Consider the following 26,107-nt stretch of genomic DNA (forward strand, 5'->3'; position numbering starts at 1 on the left):
GTTTTTTGTTTTCCCCCCAACTTCCAGAGACCTGTTTTTCCATCCACAAATTGGTATTTAAGACATGCTTGTATCTCTAAAATAAGCACACGGACCTATTATCTTTATTTTTCACATTATTAAAAATGGCGTCATTTATTAATGGACAAATCCTTAATTTTGAATGTCAGCTGTGAACATACTTAAGGGATTGGTAACTTTATCTTAATTGGAGATTCGGAGGAATTACAATATTTAGGAAATATAAAAGTGTAGTTTCCAATATTTCAACACTTCAGACGGGGTAAGTGTCATCAAATTTCTTTTTACAGAGTTAAAAGGTTGAGAAATTGGGACCCCTTATCGATCAATCAACTGATGATGGCGACTGCAAAACTTGTAAAGTCATCATTTCAATTGTTTTATTCTTAGCCTTGCTAAATTATTGATTACGTTTAGAGGTTAACTTGTGTCACTGAAATCGCTTTAAACAGAATATACTCTCCCCTACAGTATCAGCTGAAATACGTGAACGTCATAAGCTGAGCAGAACATACTCTCTCCTAAAGTATCAGCTGAGATACGTGAGCGCTATAAGCTAATCAGAACATACTCTCCCTATAGTATCAGCTGATATACGTGAACGCTATAAGCTGAACAGAACATACTCTCCCTGTAGTATCAGCTGAAATACGTGAACGCTATAAGCTTAACAGAACATAATCTCTCCTAAAGTATCAGCTTATGTACCTGAACGCTATAAGCTGAGCAGAACATACTCTCTCCTATAGTATCAGCTGAGATACGTGAACGCTATAAGTTGAGTAGAACATACTCTCTCCTATAGCATCAGCTGAGATACGTGAACGCTATAAGCTGAGCAGAACATACTCTCCCTATAGTATCAGCTGAGATACATGAACGCTATAAGCTGAGCAGAACATACTCTCTCCTATAGTATCAGCTGAGATACTTGAGCGCTATAAGCTAATCAGAAGATACTCTCCCTATAGTATCAGCTGATATACGTGAACGCTATAAGCTGAGCAGAACATACTCTCTCCTATAGTATCAGCTGAGATACGTGAAAGATATTAGCTGAGCAGAACATACTCTTTTCTATAGTATCAGCTGAGAAACGTGAACGCTATAAGCTGAGCAGAACATATTATCTCCTGGAGAATCAACTGAGATACGTTAACGCTATAAGCTGAGCAGAAGATACTCTCTCCTATAGTATCAGCTGAGATAAGTTAAAACTATAAGCTGAGCAGAAGATACTCTATCCTACAATATCAGCTGAGATACGTGAACGCGATAAGCTGAGCAGACAATACTCTCCTATAGTATCAGCTGAGATACGTAAAAGCCATAAACTGACCAGAATATACTCTCGCCTTTAGTATCTGCTGATATACGTGAACGCTATACTCTGAGCAGAACATACTATCTCCTATAGTATCAGCTGATAAATGTGAAAGCCATTAATTGAGCAAAATATAGTCTGTCTTATAGTATCAACAGAGATACGTGAGCGCAATAAGCTGAACAAAACTCTCTCTCTCCTATAGTATAAACTATATCCTAAGATATCAGCTGAGATACGTGAACCTATAACCTGAGCAGAACATACTCGCCTATAGTATCAGCTGAGATACGTGAAAGCCATAAGCTGAGCAGAACATACTCTGTTATATAGTATCTGCGGAGATGCGTAAACGCCATATATCAAGCAGAACATTTTCGGTCCTATAGTTAGATACATGAACGCCATAAGTTGAGCAGAATATACTCTGACCTATATATCATCCGCTGAGATTCGTGAATACCATAAGCTGAGCAAAACATACTCTGTCCAATAGTAAAGGCTGAGTGAGATAAAAAAAAAAAATTAGCCCATGTTATTTGTGATTCTTAATAATAAGAAAATGTCTTTACAGGAACCTTTTTCTTAATAGAATTCCAGTAATTCCAGCAGGATATCTTTCCCGTTGTGTAATGAATTTGTTTTCTCAAATAAATTCTTTATATCTTTTAAAGATATACCTGCATGTGAGCCAATGCTCCGTGTTGAAGGCCGTACCTTGACCTATAATGGTTTACTTTTATAAATTGTTACTTGGATGGAGAGTTGTCTCATTGGCACTCATACCACATCTTCCTATATCTATTGAAGCTGTTTAATTGCATTAAGGATCATGTCTATATATTGACTATTGATTGATTGTTGGTGTTTAACGCCACTTTCAGCACTATAAGCTATATGGTGGCGCCCTGTTTTTCTTGGTGGAGGAAACTGGAGTGACCGGAAAGAACAACCGACCTTCAGCAGAAAAACGGGCAACCCTAGTTAATGAAGATGTAGTCGAACGCCCCTGCCACGTGCGGGGTTCGAACTCACAACCTCAATGTTAATAGGATAGTGATACAGTAAATAAACTACTTACACATCTCAGGCACCAATGTCCCTCTAAATATTGACACAGAAAACAACATTTTAATGATAAACAATTATAAAATTTATTTGTGATCTTAATGTTTGATTTTCGATTGATAAAGCAGTAATTACAATCATGAGTTTGCCAAATCACAGTGAATTCAATTCCTCATAAAATGAAAATGATAAATCATTAATAATTTTGTTTGGTGATATGTAGCAGTTAAGGGCAACAATGATACCATATCTAAAAACACCATTGGAAATTCAGAATTTGTCAACAGGTCAACAGGTCAACAGGTCAAGCTGTATTTCTTTTTACCATTCCTTCCCAATGTATAATTGAAGAAATTTCAAGGAACTATGGAACTCCATAAAGTACATCTGTACAGACCCGGTATTTCTAACCTTAATTATGCATTACGGTGGTTAGATTAACGCCTGAAGGTAAGGTCAATTCAAAAATTTACTCGGAATTAGCTCGGGATTTACCTATCTCGATAACATCAAGCACTTTCTCCCCCAGAGAGCACTGAATTATTGACGTGTTTTTATCGTAAAGAGTTTTCATGCCCTCGCGAGTAGCAGAGTCGATCATCCAGGATGGACTGAATTATTCTGGTAAGGTTATTTTGTTCGTCTGCTTAGTCTGCATGTTTCGTTAACATAACGTAAAATGAACATATATAATGAAAGAGATAATCCTATTAACATAATAAATTACTTAAAGTCACTAAATGTGTTCCTAATCTGGATGTGAGAACCAGTAGTGAAGCGTTCTAGCTCTTGATTAGATAATTCATTTTCATTGGTATTTTTAAACACGGTGTGTAAATTCTATAATTATGCACAAAAAGCATATTTATTCATTACATAAAATAGTCAGTGAAACAACAACTCAATTAACGACCTACAACTTGACAAGAACATGCAGACGGTGGACAGTTTCCTTTTTGGCACTCTACTGTACACCATTGATCAAGAGTCACAACTCCTGCCCAATAATTTATAGCCTTGCAAGTTATGGTACCGGGCCTTGCAGTTATAACCGGCCTTACAGTTTGTATTGGTCTTGCAGTTTGTACCGGTCTTGCGGTTTGTACCGGTCTTGCGGTTTGTACCGGTCTCGCAGTTTGTACGGGTGCATTTGTTACAAATGGTTTAAATGTTTGTATCGGACGGAATGTGATGCTTGGTTGTGTGACGATTTTTGTCGGCTGGATGACAACAGGTGCGTGAGTATGTCCGTTACCGCTGATAGCAATGTCAGCACATCCGTAAAACTCTTCTTGAGAACCACATCCTATACACCCTCGTCCGCTGGGATCTACACCATAGTTGTTCCCTACAAAACACAATAAACAATATACATAAATTCGCCGTTTCCTAATCTGATGCATTTTGGGTGATAATTATTCTCAATAGAGTACACCATTACATCGTGGTTGGTTTAAAATGTCCTAAACAATGGAAATTCAACCAATGACGTGACATTATTTTCATTTTGGGATAGTAACAAAAAATTACCCATAGTCCTTCAAATTGTTGCAAGCAGGTAAATTCTGCAAAGAGGATTGACAAAAACGAACTTGGGGAGATTGTAACCATTAAAAGAGTCTATTTTGTTTAGGTTGCAACTGGTCACCTACTAACCCCTAAAAGGTTGTTTTGCATGGGTTATTTAATGTGCATATCAGAAGACCGGAAGTGGCTGTTTTACAAGGGAAACCAATCAAGACAAAGTAAAACAAAGGCTAGTTCATAATACATCTATTGTCTGACTACTGTAATTACAGTCTGTATACCAGTACTTAATTGTGTGGAAAGAACGAACGGTAACGTTTGTCTGTTTTCTTGATGAACCATGACATGTTCTTCATTTTCTATTGAAACAGTAGTTATCACTTACCAATAAAATCACAGATGGGTAATAAAGGGGGACTGAAAATCCTGATTACCATTTAGTTTATATGTTTACAATACCATGGCTCACCTAACAAGCAAACTTTACTTGTATATAGAAATAAGAAGATGTGGTGTAAGTGCCAATGACACAACACTCCATCCAAGTCACAATGTGTAAAAAGTTAACAATTATAGGTCAAAGTACGGCCCTCTACACGGAGCCTGGCTCACACTGAACATCAAGCTATAAAGGGCCCCAAAATGACTAGTGTAAAACAATTCAAACAGGAAAACCAATTGCATGACGCACAAACTCTAACAGTACAGGGGCCTCGGTGGCCGAGTGGTCTAAGTAGTTACTACTGTAATCACTAGCCAGTCAACACTGAGGTTGTGAGTTCGAACCCCGCTCGTGCGGGTGCACTCGACTCCAATCTTAATTGACTAGGATTGTCAGTTTTCCTATCGAAGGTCGGTGGTTTTCTCCGGGCACTCCGGCTTCCTCCACCAATAAAAACTGGCCGCCACGAAATAGCCCAAAAGCGGTGCTTAAAAGTGGCGTTAAAACACCAAAAATCAATCAAATCAATCTAACAGTACATCTGACATGCGCTATTCCGATAATTCGTTTGACCTAGTTTCGACATCTGGCAATGGGCGGGGTTAAAAATCAAAATCGTCCAATGTAAAACTGCTATTCTTTATTCTGCTAAAGTACGTTTCAAACAAATATGTGCGGAATTTGAAAGTTAGAAGAAAGTTATTCTACCGAAAAGTTGCTTTTTGATATTATATAAGACTGTTTTTATATTGAATGAATACAATTATATTTTTCCACAATTAATATCTTTAAAAATTTAATTTACTAGCCATGAAAATTTGTGGTGTGTTGATTATTTAATCGTGTTTAACTTTTTAGTAGGACTCGATGAATTAACCAAATCTCCACTGCTTCATTTAAATCCTTCTTTTCGAAACTAATTTGAACATAATTGCATTTGATCACATTTCATATCCTATTATCTCATTCACACATTAAGAAGTATCTATATTGACCAACTTTGCCGACGATAAACCAACGCCACGATTATCGTTGGAAAACGCAAAATAACGTCGTTATCGATTAAGACGCAATATCGGACATAACGTCAGCTGCAATGTAAAAGGGGTATTTTTATTTCCTATATTTGTGATATGTCATGGATGTGTTAGTATAAAATGTTGAGTTATTTCAATTATTTTGAATGTAATACAAATAATGCTCATTTAGTTTAGTTATAGTTGAAGAATTAAGTAATTCTTTTGTAATTTTATTTGGTATAAAAGCGTTGACCCCCCCAAAGTAAGTTTTTGCGAGAAGCACTAGCAGTCATAGTTGTGGCATTTTTAAAAATATTTACAGTAGGAGTTCATTCATACAAATGCCGATCTTTAATTGGCTGACTCCGTCATATACTTTCATTTCGTATGAAAACATTCCATATCGTATGAAACTAACCCAGGTTTATGGAATTTATAACATTAGCTTCCACGAGTCATGCAAAATATACTGACGGACTTTAGAAACGCAACACACATTTTGGTGATTTTTTTTTTACCAAATCCTGATTGATCCTCATAGAACTACTACTCATGCTTACCATACTTCTTCATGTTAAGAAAAATCCATACCTGACCTACCTGAGTTTATTGAACATATCGGATTATTGAAGTCGCACGAATTTCTTAAAGCGAAATTTGAAACCCATCAATGATTTTTTTTAAGGTTTTCTTTTCGTGAAACAATTCTTTCAATCCATACCCACACTTGAATCATTAGAAAAATGTTGTATCTCCACATTGCCGAGACTGAGCAATGAAAATCTCAATCAGACCATAAGAATATTGCATGCAGGAATACTTGAACGTGCTGTTTCAAGGCAATTTCACGTCAGAAACTCGTCTTACTGTCCTTATAACAACGGCACAGGCAGACGGGATTTGTTGATGACCACCCATGATCAGTTCAATATGAAGTGACAACGCCACGTCAATAAAATTTGATTATGCAACGTCATTTACGATACAAGTTAACAGCCGCAATGTCAAATGCTTATCTAATCACCGAATGCCATTGCAAACAGATTCATGCCAAAAATGTTTCCCATAGACTGAAATGCCAAAGAATTGACTGCAGAAAAACATTTTAAGCCCTAATGTTTAAACCGCTTAATTGCCAAAACACACTGTAATGCATGGGACAGAGGCAAAATCAGAAGGTAAAAAACACAACTCAAAACATGCCCAACAGAACTGGTTGACCTTTCTGACAATCATTTTGGCGTTTGTTACAGGCAGTCATTGCCTTCGACGATGACACATCCATTGATAAGGGGGAAACCAGGGGTTCAGTGCATACCATATGATTTGAACATTAAAAATGACGTTATCAATTCATTTTTCGAACTGCAAACTTTTTTTAAAAGATAAAAAAAATGAATAAAATTTATGTTTATACATTTATTTTACAAAAATTGCATATTTGAAAATGGGAATAGAAAAGAATAATCTAGTGTTGCGTTTTTAAAGTCCGTCAGTATATGATGGCTCGCTTTCATTTCGTATAAATGTTCAAAAACAGATTTCAAATCAATAATAAAAAAACAATTTTTGAATGTCCGCGATTGTTGTCTCCCAATAAAAATCCTAAAATCTTATAAAACATCTAAGTAATGCAATTATAAGACAAAATTAAAAACATCCCAAAAATATTCTCCTTCCGCGATCCAAACATTTTACATATCGTCTAGGATTTTTTTAAATGCTAGTATCATTTAAGGCTATTTTTAAGGAGTTTATTGGTGTGCAAACTCGGCATTTCAGTGACAAACATTTTGGCTGTGTTTGGATATACGCCAGAGGTGGCCTATGGTTATCCATAGGTACCTTTGGTTTGATATTCTATATATCAAAATATCAAACCATTGGTACCCAAAGATACCTATGGGTAACCATAGGCTGCCTTAGGCGTATATCCAAACACAGCCTATGCTATGTTTGTGAGTGCAAGGTCAAAGTTGACGTGTAAACACGACTGTCGCTTTCATTAACTTAGGCTGTGTTTGGATATACGCCTAAGGCAGCCTATGGTTACCCATAGGTATCATTGGGTACCAATGGTTTGATATTTTGATATATAGAATATCAAACCAAAGGTACATATGGATAATCATAGGCCACCTCTGGCGTATATCCAAACACAGCCTATATCACATCTGAATATGTTAAATATGAGTGAATGGTCGAGTTAACCTAACGTACCATCGTGACAGGATTCGATTTAATCAAAACTTTATGTTGCGTTATTCTGATACATGTAAAATTGAGAATGGAAATGGGGAATGTGTCAAAGAGACAAAAACCCGACCAAAGAGCAGAAAACAGCCCAAGGCCACCAATGGGTCTTCAACACAGCGAGAAAATTCCGCACCAGGAGGCGGTCTTCAGCTGGTCCCTAAACAAAAATGTGTACTAGTTCAGTGAAAATGTACACATTCCACAGAGTGGTGTCTAAAATTTTATCGAACTCGTTATTTTGACAAGACCAATATACGAGCATTATCGGATCTAAGTATGATGATGGATCCGGTGGATGGAAGCCATCTTTGGATTTACTAATCATGAAAAAAATCGAAACATTTTTGGATCCGCGCCTGACGTGCATCAAGTATATAATGTCCCAAACTTTGTTTATACCTGCATAACTTTTAAAAGTACGGATGAAAGGTCATTATCTGATAATAGATTGACATAATAAAATTGTAATATTTGCCACATGTTACTTACTTAATGTTGTTTTCCGGCACAGGATCATAATGGTTCCTCTTCACCTTGTTAACAAGATAAGAGAGGACATTTTTTTATCGATAAATGATTGTTAGATATTCTATTAAGCTACGTGACATGGAGCTCACTAGAACACCTCTCGATCAATTCGTTCAAATAAGCTTTTAGAATGACTGCTGAAAAGTACAACGCGGTCTGATCTGTAATCAAATAAATAAATAAGAGAACTTTTGAATGGTATTTTTAAACGTCGTGTAATATTATATGCCCTCTAAACTTTACCTGCGTGCCATCTCCACTGTAAGACACATTGTGAACATTGAAGGCCATCAGGAAGTTTAACCTGGAAACGTTTTGTTCCAACTCCAGGAGTGTTAGTATACCTGAAAAAGATGAAAACGTTCTTTTATTCAAGTTTTAAATTAAATTATGCGAATTGATTGCATTCCACTCTCGTCTTTAGTTGACAAGGCTGTGGATATATGAAAATGCATTCGACAAAAATAAAAAGACGCAACAAGATATTTTTACAGATATAGGAAAATTTATAAATAATTTAAATTTGAAAAAAAAACATGAAGATGTCAAAATATATTCATGATACGGTAACAAAAACATTAACTAGATCTCTTATCTTACCAGGGTAATAATTCTGTCCCAATGCTTGCAGTAGAGCAGTTCATAAAGGAATCACTCCTGGCAGGCTATATATTCCGCCTCATTGATCACAATAGAGCAGTTCATAGAGGAATCACTCCTGGCGGGTTATTGATCCTGAGCCAGTGCTCGCAATAGAGTAGTACATAAAGGAATCACTCCTCGTTGGTTATTGATTCCGCCCCATTGATCACAAAAGAGAAGTTCATAAAGAAATCACTCCTGACAGGGTATTGATTCCGCCCCATCGATCCCAAAGAGCAGTTCATAAAGGAATCACTCCTGGTGGGTTATTGATTCCGACCCATTGATCACAATGGAGCAGTTCATAAAGAAATCACTCCTGGCAGGTATTGATTCCGTCACATTGCTTACAATAGAGCTGTACATAAAGGAATCACTCCTCGTGGGTAATTGATTCCGACCCATTGGTCACAATAGAGCAGTTCATAAAGAAATCACTCCTGGTGGATTAATGCTTCTGACCCATTACTAGCAATGGAGCAGTTCATTAAGGAATCACTCCTAGCAGGTATTGATTCCGTCACATTGCTCACAGTGGAACAGTTCATAAAGGAATCACTCCTGACAGGTATTGATTTTGTCCCAATGCTTGCAATAGAGCAGTTCATAAAGAAATCACTCCTGTCAGGGTACTGATTCCGTCCCATTGATCACAAAAGAGCAGTTCATAGAGAAATCACTCCTGGTAGGTATTGATTCCGTCACATTGCTTACAATAGAGCAGTATTTAAAGGAATCACTCCTCGTGGGTTATTGATTCCGCCCCATTGATCACAATAGAGAAGTTCACAAAGAAATCACTCCGGGCGGGTATTGATTCTGTCACATTGCTCACAATGGAACAATTCATAAAGAAATCACTCCTGGTAGGTATTGATTCCGTCACATTGCTCAAAATGGAGCAGTTCATTAAGGAATCACTCCTGGCAGGTATTGATTCCGTCACACTTCTCACAATGGAGTAGTTCATTAAGGAATCACTCCTGGCAGGTATTGATTCCGTCATATTGCTTACAATGGAGCAGTTCATAAAGGAATCACTCCTGGCAGGGTATTGATTCCGTCACATTGCTTACAATGGAGCAGTTCATAAAGGAATCACTCCTGGTAGGGTATTGATTCCGTCACACTTCTCACAATGGAACAGTTCATAAAGGAATCACTCCTGGCAGGTATTGATTCCGTCACATTGCTCACAATAGAGCAGTTCAGAAAGGAATCACTCCTGGCAGGTATTGATTCCGTCACATTGCTCACAATGGAGCAGTTCATAAAGAAATCACTCTTGGCAGGTATTGATTCCGTCACATTGCTTACAATGGAGCAGTTCATAAAGGAATTACTCCTGGCAGGGTATTGATTCCGTCACACTTCTCACAATGGAACAGTTCATAAAGGAATCACTCCTGGCAGGTATTGATTCCGTCACATTCCTTACAATAGAGCACTTCATAAAGGAATCACTCCTGGTAGGGTATTGATTCCGTCACACTTCTCACAATGGAGCAGTTCATAAAGGAATCACTCCTAGCAGGTATTGATTCCGTCACATTGCTTACAATGGAGCAGTTCATAAAGGAATTACTCCTGGCAGGTATTGATTCCGTCACACTTCTCACAATGGAACAGTTCATAAAGGAATCACTCTTGGCAGGTATTGATTCCGTCACATTGCTCAAAATGGAGCAGTTCAGAAAGGAATCACTCCTGGCAGGGTATTGATTCCGTCACACTTCTCACAATAGAGCAGTTCATAAAGGAATCACTCCTGGCAGCTATTGATTCCGTCACATTGCTCACAATAGAGCAGTTTATAAAGGAATCACTCCTGGCAGGTATTGATTCTGTCACACCTCGCTCACAATAGAGCAGTTCATAAAGGAATCACTCCTGGCAGGTATTGATTCTGTCACACCTCGCTCACAATAGCGCAGTTCATATAGGAATCACTCCTAGCAGGTATTGATTCCGTCACATTGCTCACAATAGAGCAGTTCATTAAGGAATCACTCCTGGCAGGTATTGATTCTGTCACACCTCGCTCACAATAGAGCAGTTCATAAAGGAATCACTCCTGGCAGGTATTGATTCCGTCACATTGCTCACAATGGAACAGTTCATAAAGGAATTACTCCTGGCAGGGTATTGATTCTGTCACACTTCTCACAATGGAACAGTTCATAAAGAAATTACTCCTGGCAGGGTATTGATTCTGTCACACCTCGCTCACAATGGAACAGTTCATAAAGGAATTACTCCTGGCAGGGAATTGATTCCGTCACATTGCTCACAATGGAACAGTTCATAAAGGAATCACTCCTGGCAGGGAATTGATTCCGTCACACTTCTCACAATGGAACAGTTCATAAAGGAATCACTCCTGGCAGGGAATTGATTCCGTCACACTTCTCACAATGGAACAATTCATAAAGGAATAACTCCTGGCAGGGTATTGATTCCGTCACACTTCTCACAATGGAACAATTCATAAAGGAATCACTCCTGGCAGGGTATTGATTCCGTCACATTACTTACAATGGAACAGTTCATAAAGGAATCACTCCTGGCAGGGTATTGATTCCGTCACACTTCTCACAATGGAACAGTTCATAAAGGAATCACTCCTGGCAGGGTATTGATTCCGTCACATTACTTACAATGGAACAATTCATAAAGGAATCACTCCTGGCAGGGTATTGATTCCGTCACATTACTTACAATGGAACAGTTCATAAAGGAATCACTCCTGGCAGGGTATTGATTCCGTCACATTACTTACAATGGAACAATTCATAAAGGAATAACTCCTGGCAGGGTATTGATTCCGTCACATTACTTACAATGGAACAATTCATAAAGGAATCACTCCTGGCAGGGTATTGATTCCGTCACATTACTTACAATGGAACAGTTCATAAAGGAATCACTCCTGGCAGGGTATTGATTCTGTCACACCTCGCTCACAATGGAACAGTTCATAAAGGAATCATTCCTGGCAGGGTATTGATTCCGTCACACTTCTCACAATGGAACAGTTCATAAAGGAATCACTCCTGGCAGGGTATTGATTCTGTCACACTTATCAAAATGGAACAGTTCATTAAGGAATCACTCCTGGCAGGGAATTGATTCCGTCACATTGCTAACAATGGAACAGTTCATAAAGGAATCACTCTGGGCAGGTATTGATTCCGTCACATTGCTCAAAATGGAGCAGATCATAAAGGAATCACTCTTGGCAGGTATTGATTCCGTCACATTGCTCACAATTGAGCTCTTCATAAAGAAATCACTCCTGGCAGGTATTGATTCCGTCACATTGCTTACAATGGAGCAGTTTATAAAGGAATCACTCTTGGCAGGTATTGAATCCGTCACGTTGCTCACAATGGAGCAGTTCATAAAGGAATCACTCCTGGCAGGTATTGATTCCGTCACATTGCTTACAATGGAGCAGTTCATAAAGGAATCACTCCTGGCAGGTATTGATTCCGTCACACTTCTCACAATGGAACAGTTCATAAAGGAATCACTCTTGGCAGGTATTGATTCCGTCACATTGCTCAAAATGGAGCAGTTCATTAAGGAATCACTCCTGGCAGGGTTTTGATTCCGTCACACTTCTCACAATAGAGCAGTTCATAAAGGAATCACTCCTGGCAGGTATTGATTCCGTCACATTGCTCACAATAGAGCAGTTTATAAAGGAATCACTCCTGGCAGGTATTGATTCTGTCACACCTCGCTCACAATAGAGCAGTTCATAAAGGAATCACTCCTGGCAGGTATTGATTCTGTCACACCTCGCTCACAATAGCGCAGTTCATAAAGGAATCACTCCTGGCAGGTATTGATTCCGTCACATTGCTCACAATAAAGCAGTTCATTAAGGAATCACTCCTGGCAGGTATTGATTCTGTCACACCTCGCTCACAATAGAGCAGTTCATAAAGGAACCACTCCTGGCAGGTATTGATTCCGTCACATTGCTCACAATGGAACAGTTCATAAAGGAATCACTCCTGGCAGGGTATTGATTCCGTCACACTTCTCACAATGGAACAGTTCATAAAGGAATCATTCCTGGCAGGGTATTGATTCCGTCACACTTCTCACAATGGAACAGTTCATAAAGGAATCATTCCTGGCAGGGTATTGATTCCGTCACACTTCTCACAATGGAACAGTTCATAAAGGAATCACTCCTGGCAGGGTATTGATTCTGTCACACTTCTCAAAATGGAACAGTTCATTAAGGAATCACTCCTGGCAGGGAATTGATTCCGTCACATTGCTAACAATGGAACAGTTCATAAAGGAATCACTCTGGGCAGGTATTGATTCCGTCACATTGCTCAAAATGGAGCAGATCATAAAGGAATCACTCTTGGCAGGTATTGATTCCGTCACATTGCTCACAATTGAGCTCTTCATAAAGAAATCACTCCTGGCAGGTATTGATTCCGTCACATTGCTTACAATGGAGCAGTTCATAAAGGAATCCCTCCTGGCAGGTATTGATTCCGTCACATTGCTTACAATGGAGCAGTTTATAAAGGAATCACTCCTGGCAGGTATTGAATCCGTCACATTGCTCACAATGGACAGTTCATAAAGGAATCAATCCTGGCAGGTATTGATTCCGTCACATTGCTTACAATGGAGCAGTTCATAAAGGAATCACTCCTGGCAGGTATTGATTCCGTCACATTGCTCACAATGGAACAGTTCATAAAGGAATCACTCCTGGCAGGTATTGATTCCGTCACATTGCTCACAATAGAGCAGTTCATAAAGGAATCACTCCTGGCAGGTATTGATTCCGTCACATTGCTCACAATAGAGCAGTTCATAAAGGAATCACTCCTGGCAGGTATTGAATCCCTCCCATTACTCACAGTGAAACAGTTCAGAAAGGAATCCCTCTTTCTGGTGTATTGATTCCGTCCCATCATGTATTTTGTAGGTTTGTATTAAGGTGACTAACGTGCATAAATGAAATGAATAAAATCTGCTGGCCTGCATGTGTAAGTTCGCTTGCCAACGTTTAAATTTCATTAGAAGGAGCAAATGCTGTTTTCCATTACCTGCAATCTATCTTTGTTCGCTTATCTTAGTTTAACTTTAAGATGTTCCCTTACCGTGTTCCAGATCTAGTAACAATCTTAACCTTAAGTAAACTATATGGTTTTCCCTTACTGCGTTCCAGATCTAGTAACAAACTTAATCTTAATTAAACTTTTAGATGTTCCCTTACCGTGTTCCAGATCTAGTAACAATCTTAACCTTAATTAAACTTTAAGATGTTCCCTTACCGTGTTCCAGATCTAGTCTCAATCTTAATCTTAATTTAACTTTAAGACGTTAACTTACCGTGTTCCAGATCTAGTAAAAACCTTAATTAAACTTTTTAAAGACGTTCCCTTACCATGTTCTAGATCTAGTCACAATATTAATTAAATTTTAAGATGCTCCCTTACCGTGTTCCAGATCCTGTAACAATCTTAATTAAAAATTGAGATGTTACTTTTCATGTTCCATATATAGTCACAATCTTAATATGAATTAAACTTTGAGATGTTCCCTTACCGTGTTCCAGATCCAACAACGTTGAGTAAGTATCTATCCAGACATGACTGAGTGATAGCTTTGGTCGGATTGTTGTTTGGACAGAGTTTCAGTTCAAACCATCCTCTATGATCAGCGGTTATCTGTATTGCAACGTCAACAACCTGTCCCGTTTTATAAGATCTGCCAATGGTACCGGTGGCGAACCGCCCGCCAGCTTCGTTTTCCTTCGGCCCTTGGTAAGGATCGCCACAGACGCCACACTTACCATTTTGGAATAAATATTGATTCTAAAAAAAAGGAAAATATAAATGTTGTTGTGCTTCAAACCTGATGTCTTGAATATCTTTATTTTGAAAAATAATTAAATTACATGTTTATAGATATAAGAAGATGTGGTATGAGTGCCAATGAGACAACTCTCCATCCAATTGCATACTTCTGATTGGCTGACAACAATTGGGAGGTATTCCAAAATTAATCAAAACTTACAACTTTTATACTAAAATTACATTATGAAGCATTCAAATCTTAAATGAACTTCCATACTTTATGTTGTTGTTTTTTAAAAGTGAAATATAGATACAATGGGGAGTATAAAACGCATATGAAAACACTCATTCAATAACCTAGATATCACGGAACGGTCTTGAATAATGGACAATCGCTGGTACCATGAATAATGGACAAACGCTGGTACCATGAATAATGGACAAACGCTGGTACCATGAATAATGGACAAACGCTGGTACCATGAATAATGGACAAACGCTGGTACCATGAATAATGGACAAACGCTGGTACCATGAATAATGGACAAACTCTGTTACCATAAGGTACCAAATCGAGTTTAAAAGTGCAATTAAAACCCTTGTTACCAAATCGTTCATTCTAGAGGTAAAATTGAGTTTTATATTGGCAGTAATGTCTATGGAAGTTTATATGTGGAACACATGTGAAACAAATAGAGACAATAGTAACTCGGCAAACCACGAGAACATGTTACTACAAAAAATATTCAATATCTTCGTTTGAAAACTTTTCATACTCATACTGTTTGTATTTCATAAATACATGTTATAAAGCAAAGACACGAATCTATGGTGAAAAAAACGGTTTTTGACCTGTATATGTCCGTTACTGTTTTGCTGTTGTTTAATGTTGCTGTCCGATTGACATTTACTCCCACTTCTTCCTTTATTCGTACAACTACAGCACTGATGATGATATTTCTTGTTCCTGCTATTGCAGTTGTCCGTCATTTTTTCTGTCACCCCTATTATTTTCCTTTCAAATCAAACATGGTCATCAGTTTGTATAATTATCCATTTAGTATCTGTCATGAATCAATAACAAATCATTCGCAAATCGAAAAATATTTTCAAATGAAAAAACTGAAAAATATTGATGATTCAAATCACAAAACTGACATTTTTAACAACATTTCATATTCGTCATATTTTTATTCAAAGTCGGTCGTGTTGAATTTGCACATATCTAAAGACTATACAAATTAATTTTCCATATGTTAGAAGAGGTAATCAAGGTGCTTTACAGTAAATATAAATAAGAAGATGTGGTATTAGTGCCAATGAGACAACGCTCCATCCAAGTCACAATGTATAAAAAGTGAACAATTATAGGTCAAAGTACGGCCTTCAAAACGGAGCTTTGGCTCACACCAAACAGCAGCTATAAAGGGCCCTAAAATGACTAGTGTAAAACAATTCAAACAGGAAAACCAACAGTCTAATCTATATAAAAAACGAGAAACGAGAAACACTTATGAACCACACCAACAAACGACAACCACTGAACAAAAGGCTCCTGACTTAGGACAGGTGCATAAAAAAAAACAGCGGGTTTAAACGTTTTAACAGGCGCCAACCTTCACCCTAACATGAGACATACTATAAAATTACAATTGAAATGGCTTAACTCTATCAAAAAGACATTTAAACAAAAACAAGTAAATATATGCTGAACGGATAAGTTTGATCTTTGACACAATATAAATACAATATTAATAAAAAAAAAATGTAGGAACAGTGTCAAAAAGACAACTCTAACCTGGGACAAAATGGCGTTAAATTGAACAACGTACACAGGTAAATTTAAATATAATAATTTTGTTGTTAGGAGTACGGAAGTAAACATTTTTTACAAAATTAATGAATTTGTTCTTCACAGTACGAGTACAGAAGTGAAAATGTATCGTCATACTAAATAAGTATGACTGACCAATTTGTTATAATTTCAACTGCGTTTATATATTTCTGATATTTCAATTTAGATTTTTCAGTTTTTTCTATTTCAAAATCGTAGAGTAATGTTTTAACCCGTCATTGTCAAAATAATGTAAAGTCCCCAAAAAGTAAAAATCGCAAATCGAAAGGGTGAAAGACAGCAACAAGATGCACCTGTCTTGTTTCTATCGACAAACAAAAGTCCATTAATCAGTCGCATTCGCTGATAAACGAAGAAAAGAGCACGATATTGTGACTACGACAAATATGGCCACATATTCTCTGTGTTTTAGTCACGGCAGTTGTTTTTGTGCTTTATGTTTTATATCGATCTGACGAGTTAAGCTCTTTTCAACTGATTTTTATAGTTTGTTCTTATGTTGTAGTTTTACACCACTGTCCCAGGTTAGGGGAGGGTTGGCGCCTTCAAATATGTTAAAACCCGCTACCTTCTGTCTGTCCCAAGTCAGGACTAATATCCTCCACTGTAAAATCCCTACCTGCATAGGAATTTGAATAATTATGATCAATACACGCAGATCTGAGAGTACTCGAAATTACTGGAATCTAGTTGATTGATTGATTGCTAAACGTCTAGTGGCAAATATTTATGCATGTTCAGAACAAAAACATATTTACAAAAAATACAGGTAGCTAGGTCCTGTAGTAGGGCTCGTCCACGACGAAGGTCTGGAAATTTGGAAATGCCATGCATCGGAAAATGAGGGTTTATTGGATAGGATTATTTGCCTTTCAGTAGATCACCTACGAACCCCTCAAAGAGTGGCATTCTATCTACACTTGGAATCGGATATAGCGTCCCCATTCTGACCAGATGTGACTGCGTATTGATACATCCTGCACAGCCAAACGGACGCCCAACCTTGGGAAGGGTTTTATTGTACGTCGGATGAAGACCAAGTGGATCATTGGATAGCTAGTTGAAAACTTACAACAACTAATTAAAAAAAACCATGTGTCTAAGTTGAGGTTCATTCAAGTATTTGTTGATGGAAGTGAAATGATCTGAACCAAAGTTCTAGGTTACAGTTTCTATATAAGGTGAAATATAATAACATTTAATTATATCCAATACTCCATTCACTAAGGATGATAGACTAGTGTTCACATGACATTCAATGATAAAATTAAGAGTTTTGACGACTTCACTGGCGTGCATCTACAGATAACGATTTTTATTATCTTTTTTTAAATGCACAAAAAAGTATTTGTGAAAAAATTATTTGTAGGCACGTGCCTAAAGTGCCTAACGGCAGCTACGCCCCTGTCCTGGAGCGTGTTATTGAGTGGTTGTCGTTTGTTACTGTATATCTTATTTGTTTTTCCTTTCATTGTATTGTACAGTTTGTACTTGCTTTGTGCTGTTACACCACTGTCCAAGGTTATGGGAGGGTGCTAACATGCTTAATCACGTCATATTCTGTATGGTCATCTCCCAAGTCAGGAGCCTATCATTCAGTGGTTGTCGTTTGTTGCTGTATATCATATTTATTTGGTTTTTTTTAATTATTATTTTATTGTTTTGTACATGAATCATGCCGCTAGTTCCCATTTGAATTGTTTTACATTTGTAATTTGGGGGCCTTTTATAGTTTGCTCTGTGGAATGGGTTTTGCTCATTGTTGTATGCCGTATGGTGACCTATAGTTGCTTTCTTCTAATTGTGGAGAGTTGTCTTATTGACAATCATATCACAGCTTCATATTGTAATATACATGCATTCCGTGACGGTCAACCAAATCGCGGGGCGATCGTAAAACTCTCGAAAAAAAGAGGACTTCAACTTTACCATTAAGAACCCTTGGTTCAATGACTTCCTTTTTCTGGAAATCATCATGAAGTTCTGGAAAATTGCATCAAGTGGGAGAGAATATACTCCTTTTGCAGTTGCTTAATGAAAGAAGATAAATAATTCAGTATAAGAGAATTGACATCTTACAGGTCTGGGCTGATATGCATAAAACCACTTAACTTAAGATATCCAATCGTAGTACTAATTTATCGTAGGACATGTAGAAAAATCCGTCCGTTCGGAACAAATCTTAACTTAAGTAGCTTTATGCATACGGGCTCAGTTCTCAAACGAACCGTACCATCGACTGCTTAGTGTAAGCCTATGTTTGAAGCTGTAATCATAGTACCCTATATAGAAAAAACGGACGTTGAAGGATAATATCAGTCTCTTTTCTTTCTTGTTGAGTCTGTGTACGAGACCTGATTGTGATATTGAGAGAATCTCGCGTAAAAAACTTTCTTTTGTCAAACTTTTCTGGATAGGAGTTCTTGTATGAAGACAACAGTTACATGATTTTCTTATTTGCCTCTATGAGGGTCTGGGGATGGGGTCTTTCTTTAATTTTTTGTCCATTATTCTCTATTCTTTATATTTTAGCACCTCATTATTCCTGTATTCAATATTTAATTGTCTGTTTTTCTCTATTCGTTATTTTTTTTACCCTTTATTCTGTATTTTTCGCTTATTATTCTCTATTCTGAAACCCCATCCAGACCATCCTCTATCCATCTTCGAGATACAGCCATATTTTCCTTCGAGTTGAAACTTTTGTTTACAAAGTTGCTTACCACAATAATTGCAACCTCTTTGGAAATATGAATTATAAAACTATACTTACCATAAAACCACCGCACCATATTTTTGAAACTTTTGTTTACAAAGTTGCTTACCACAGTATTGCAACCTCTTTGGAAATATGAATTATAAGCAAAAACTTACCATAAAACCACCGCAATTTAACTGATTATCATTATAATTTTTTGGCGTACTAAAACCAACTCTCCACATACTAGCCCGAGAAGGAGGGTCCAGAAGTCTTCCATGTCCAAGTACACTACTAATTAAACAACACAACAAAAATCCAGATAACATGTTGAATAATTGCGTTATTTTCCTTTGACTTTTAACTTTCTCGTGCAGGTGAAGTATAGTCTCTAGAACTAAGATGATATAGATAAGAATGTTTTACATTTTATATCGATAACAGTTTGGACTAAGTAGATAAACGTACGGTTCTTCACTCTACAGCCAGTTCAATTTAAGCCTGAAAAGTTTCTTCATTTTTCGTCAAATTAATTATACAGCTTTGGAGAATGATACAAATGAAATTTATTATATACTTAGTAGTAAATTGATGAAAATTGTATGTGTAATACGACCAATGGCATTAACCGTATCAACCCTCAACTAATATAATCCCTCGACCAGGGCTCTTGGGATTATATAAATGTCTCGGGTTGATACGGATGTGATATTGAAAAAGACATATCATATTCTCTATCTATTTCTTATGAAACAAGAATTTTGCAATCTGATAGGTTTATTACCCGAGTGTAAATAACACGTACCCCACCCAAGTCCACCCGGGGATAAAATTTTGTCAAAATTTGCAAAATATAAAATTTGGAAAAATTTGGAAAAAAAATTAGAAAATACAAAAATTACAACAAAATTCTTTTTTTTTCTCAAAAGTTCTACTTTTACTAAAATCTTCCATATAAACATTATAAAAGATTTGGTTTGCATGTGTGGCTGTACCTGTAGAATTCTTATAACAAACGGAATATTATATCCTTATCTTTACGGTAATGTTGTCTACAAAGCCCGTATATTTAGCTACGATCCAAGTAAACTCATTGATCCTTTGAACAAACTTATTCTCAAAGGATATCAATTTAATACCGTAGAAAGGTTTTGAATGTTGTATGCATCGGTCCTAACTTGATTTTAATGTTAATCGATTAAAACATTACTAAATACGTATTACTTTACAATTACTAATATGACAACTTATGGTCCTATATACTGTCAATATCATGTACTAGTACTTATATTTTGACATAGCACAAAGTCATTTTCTTGGACTGTTTATAATGTCTTTATCTAAATCCATTAGATGTAAACTGGGTGATTCTTTAACCTGTTAGAACATGATTTATTTTTTCTTGTGTTTTAACGTGTTTTAGTAGCTGTTAGAACTCTTACTTCGGTGTTTTGTGTCCTTTAACTCTTTAACTAAATGTTAGTTACTGCTGGGCTTCGTACAAATCTGATGAGTCAAACAATTGCCAATTGATTTTTACAATTTGTTCTTATATTTTTCTGTTACATCACTGCTCCAGGTGAGAGTTAAGCGTTCGCAAACACCGCCGTCACAGTATGTATGTTCCTGCCTAAAGTCAGGAGTCGTTATCATTGGTTGCTGTTTTTCCTTTTTGTGTTTTTTTTTATCCTTTAGTCCAAAAAAAATTTTTTTACGTTTTAATTGTTTCACGTTTTGTCATGTCGTGGACTAGGAAAGAGAGAAAGATACAGAGAGTATTTTAGTTCAAATTTTTATTGTCATAAAAACTCTTAACAATAAGTTTGTGACATATTATATGAATACATACATACACAAAATACATTTCACAAACAAAACCATAGGAAAACATATCCCATAGAACATATAAAAGTAAAAAAGCAAAACAATCTATTTATATATATATTTATATAAATAAATCAAGAGTCCCCTGTCCTCAGTTCTAATGCCTGTAGACAGTGATTGATTGCACGGTAAAATAGAACCGCCTGTAGATAAAATGTGGAGTGCAAAGAGATGATGCAGTGTTTTGAGATACACCTCCACAAATCCAAACCCCATATCGATCTTCGTTAATATAGAATTATTTTGTTTGTGTCTTTATTAAAATTGAATTTCGATTTAATTTATCATAAACGTTTTGACATGACTGCGTCATATTTAATACCGTTGTAGCTATGTATCGGGGCAGATGGCCTGTAGACAAGAATTTTCCGTAAGTTTTAATAAGTGTTATCAGATAATATCATATTTATCTATAAACAAGTGCGGTCTCTTAAATTTTATATACAATCTGAATACATAACCACATTAAGAGTGTTTAGTTTTAATACTGTCCATACTTAAATTGGCATGTTTCTTTTAATAAATAAGTACTCGAACATTATATCAAAGGCGAACTTTTGGTCTGGACTATGGGGTGTCAGACAAGAAACGCGTGTTGCTCCGTTTTGTCACTAACACCATGCATGTAGATAAATATCATATCTCTGTCGCGTTCTTATTGGACATCTTAAAATGAGGCGCCTGTTTGGACATATTGAACATACTGAAGTCTGGAAGTTCGTCAATACATGTAGGTGTCGCTATATATATCTAATAAAGTTTTAACAAAACCATTTAAGAATTGAATGCTTCTTTTTGTAAATTTATTGGGGTGTAAAAGCGTTGACCGAAGTACAATTTGTATGAAGCGCGGAAGGAACCTTCAATGCTTTTACGACCCTATAAAATTACTAAAAGAAGCATTCAATACTTATAATTACATTTTTTTGCTAGGATCATGAAAACACGATTTCTATCAAGTTTTTCTTTTATTAACCTGTGCACTTTATTGTGAAAGTCATCATGAATGTTACATTTCATTTAAGAATTGAATGCTAATGCTTCTTTTTGTAAATTTATTTGGGTGTAAAAGCGTTGACCGAAGTACAATTTGTATGAAGCGCGGAATGTTACATTTCATTTTGAAATGAAGGTAACTTTCAGAATGACGCGAGATTACTGTTAGCCAATCAAAATAACTTATCCTAATGAAACATGTATGTAATGTAATTATTTTGAAATGAATGTTAATCTCAGAATGACTCGAAGTTGCTGTTAGCCAATCAAAATAACGTATTATAATGAAACATACACGTAATGCAATTATTAAGGAATGATGTGTCGTTTTTCCGTGTCCATACCCAGACTGTCTAGACTCGGGTGATCTAAAGCTTGACATATGGTTAAAGTTTTGGTTTTTCGCTAAGGTCATGTGGCAATCTCGAGTTGCATGTCTATTTCTTGTAATTTTGTGTCGTTAGGTTTCCGCGCGTCAATGATGGTAAGCTAACATCTCCTATTCATTAAGATTGTGATTCCAATAAAATAAAAGTCGTCACTCCGTTCATATGTGATATGGAAGTATTTATTCTCTGTTCTTATTTAACAATCTTTGTCAAATACCTAAGAGGTCAGAATTTGGCCTCAATTTTCCTATCTAGTGTATTCTTTTAATTTTGGAGTTTTACCTTAATGGATTGGTCATTTTCTTTCATTGAGCGGATGGGAGGAACATTGCAATTTCTCTTATTTTTTTCAAGTCCCCACCTTGAGGAAGGAAAATAAATTCACGACCCCCCTTCCAAAGGCGCGAAAATTTCAACTCCCTCTCCCAATTTCTCAATACTTTATAACAAAACTAATTATTTATATTATCATCGTTCAATAAAATATTGCATCATTAGTGGATCTAGAGCTTAAAGTAGGGGAGGTCGTTTGTGACTTCAGAGAACTTTATTATGATATATAAAAGTGCAGAAATGTGGTATGATTGCCAATGAGACAGCTATTCAACAGTGTTTAAATGAAGTGATATAGACCACCGTACGGCCTTCAACAACAGAGTTAAAATGAAGTGGTAGTAAACAAATATAGGCCACCGTACAGCCTTCAAAAATGAGAAAAAACTTATCTTGTAAAGTCGACTATAAGAGGGCCGACATGAAAAATGTTAAACAATTCAAACGAGAAAACTAACGACCTAATTTATAACAAAAGAATTCACGAAAAACAAATGCATGTATGACAGACCTGAACCAACGACAACCACTTTACTACAGGCTCCTGACTTGGGACAGGCACATGAAGAATGTGGCAGGGTTAATCATGTTTGTGGGAGCTCAACTCTCCTATAGCCTGGGACAGAGGTGTTACAGCACAACATAAGAACAAACTGTACTGAAAATTCAGTTGCAATTTGCAACTCAAAAGAACGAAAAGAGGCACAAAAATAATAAACACAAGGCACCGAAAAAAGAGTACTCCCAGTTACTGAAAGCTAGTTCAAAGCCAATTACAACTAATAGACAAATCATGTTTTCCCAGCTAAAGTATTAACCAGTACACATCCAACGGGTTTAGAGTAACGCTGTCGTAAACAGTGTGAGAAACCGTTAACGCATGACATTGTGCAAAGCCACAGTATCTACAGGATGTAGAATCATAAGTTATCATAACTGTTCATATAATAGCAACATCTAGTCAGTTATGTTTTAATTTTTCAAAACAAAAAAATACAAAAACAAAAAATAAATGCTAGTAGTCCTATAAAACAAAATCAATATTTGTACCAATAAAAACAATAGTTGAAGATTTTACTACTATGCTTAATTGATAACCTTTAAGAACAAGGGAGCTGCCATTTGATTTTTATAGGGGGGGGGATAGGATGAAAAATTTTGTCCTGCATTTTTTTTATAGTTGTAATCTCTGTCCTGCCTTTTTATTTTTTCTCTATTCGGTCCTGCCTTTTTTCTTATAGTTTATCCTGACTTTATTTACATAAATTGTCATCCTGCCTATTTTTTTTTAATTTTCATCCTAGCCCCCATAAAAATCAAATGGTAGCTCCCTAAACATGGAATGTGTATAAATTTACGAGCGTTAAAAACATCATCATTGTAAAAATTAGGATGGGATATCCCTTTTGTAATAAAAATTCTACAGATACAGCCAAACTTTCTAACCAAATCTTTATATCTATGAAAGAATTTGGTTAAGGTTTTAATTAATTTGTGGTAACGAAATCCCGGCCTTTTAATTTATCAGTTATACACAAATTATGTTCATTGAAATCTAAAACCAACTACAGACACGGGCATAGCGAGCAAGTAGTCCTAAATAAAGCTCTCATATGTCCATAACGTTTGCTTTCAACGTTTTTTATCGGATATTTTTTTTTCTAAACTACCTCGGCAAAAAAAGTTTAGCCTCAATAGTATCTAATATCCGGTATGGTGACGGGCCATCAACAGACAGAGAAATGTAGGATTTCTGTTTATTTATTTGTTATTTTTATGATTTTGAAGAATATACATACACATGCATATAACTATTTTCGATTGTGAGATGTTGGAAAACGATTTCTTTCAGAGGAAAACTTAATATTAATTTGAATCCGTAAACACTTGAAATCCTGCTTTATTGGAACAAAAATAATTTTAATTTTGCTTTGTATAAAAACGAATACTTTAACGGCGAAATACAAAGTAATGAAGGTTGTAACGCAATTTGAGTTTTTTATATGAATTTTGTAAATCTAAGTGTTCAAAGTTGGATAGTGCGCGGCCTTGAAAATTGAAGGACGCATATTTGATATGTGATTTCCTTGGACAAAAGGATGGTTATCTTAATAAATATTCCACTCTACCTAGGGGTGGGGGTGGGGGGAGGGCACTTAGATAGTTTGAAAATAAATATTCTGAACATAAATGTATATGTATGCAGAATCTCCCTAGAAAATGTTTTACATTTTAGTCAACTTTATAATTGTCAATATGCAGGGGCGGATCGAAGATTTTTTAAAAAGGGGACGTAATTCCATTAAACGGAATATATACCGCCGAGCGTAGCGAGGGGAATCTTTTTTTTAACGATTTTATGCTAAAAAATCATATATAAATCGTGAAAAAAACATGATATAGTTATTTCAGGCCATCAAGGGGAAGGGGGTATACGCAATACACTCCCTGGATCCGCGACTGATATAATATAACTGTATCGTATACCATCATAAAATTTAATAAAAAAAACGAGAAAACAGAGACATCCGCCAACTTTGAGTGACAATCGCGCATTAACTTTACAAACTCTGTAACCGAATGAGTTAAGCCTTTTTCAACTGATTTTTATAGTTTGTTCCTATGTTGTGCTGTTACACCAGTGTCCAGGTTAGGGGAGGGTTGAGCGCTCACAAACATCTTTAACCACACCACATTCTTTATGTGCCAGTCCCTAGTCAGGAGCCTGTGGTTCAGTGGTTGTCGTTGGTTCATATGTCTATCATATTTGTTTTTCGTAAATTGTTTTGTTATAAATTAGGCCGTTAGTTTTCTCAATTGAATTGTTTCGTATTTTTCATGTCGGGGATTTTTGTAGCCGACTGTACGGTATGGGATTTTCGTTCTGTTGCCTATAATTGCTTACATACACATCACTTGAACTTTGGTGGATAGTTGTTTCATTTGCAATCATACCACATCTCCTTTTTTATATCATAATGTTATAAAAGAATTAAAGTAAGTGCATGTTATAACGTATTTATATTCCTTTTAAACTTAGTTCGAAGATAATTACAATAAAGTATACGTATAGCATTCGAAAAATGTGTACTCCCTATTTCGAAAAGTTCCCGTTTAAAATAAATTTTAACACGACAGGTTTGTTTTACAATAACATATATATATATGACTCATATATTGAATTTCCTTCGACGGACAATGTTCAGATGCGTGTTAACGTTGCTTTTCATAAATTTGTGGTTTCAAAACAAAACAAAACCGGGTCCTATACAAAGACAAAACCGG

At 36.3% G+C, this 26,107-nt stretch overlaps 1 protein-coding gene across 1 annotated transcript; it reads right to left on the reverse strand.

Moving 5' to 3' along the window:
- Positions 1-2,462: 2,462 nt before the first annotated feature.
- LOC127732534 (uncharacterized) lies at positions 2,463-19,576 on the reverse strand. Its single transcript, XM_052241584.1, has 4 exons — positions 19,397-19,576; positions 14,417-14,685; positions 8,429-8,529; positions 2,463-3,761 (listed from the first exon to the last, which is right to left on the reverse strand). The coding sequence occupies exons 1-4, from the start codon at positions 19,547-19,549 to the stop codon at positions 3,319-3,321; spliced, it is 966 nt and encodes a 321-aa protein (XP_052097544.1). The 5' UTR covers positions 19,550-19,576; the 3' UTR covers positions 2,463-3,318.
- Between the last annotated feature and the right edge of the window lie 6,531 nt (positions 19,577-26,107).

The sequence above is a fragment of the Mytilus californianus genome, unplaced genomic scaffold (genome assembly GCF_021869535.1).
Source record: "Mytilus californianus isolate M0D057914Y unplaced genomic scaffold, xbMytCali1.0.p SCAF_25, whole genome shotgun sequence".
Lineage (NCBI taxonomy): Eukaryota > Metazoa > Mollusca > Bivalvia > Mytilida > Mytilidae > Mytilus > Mytilus californianus.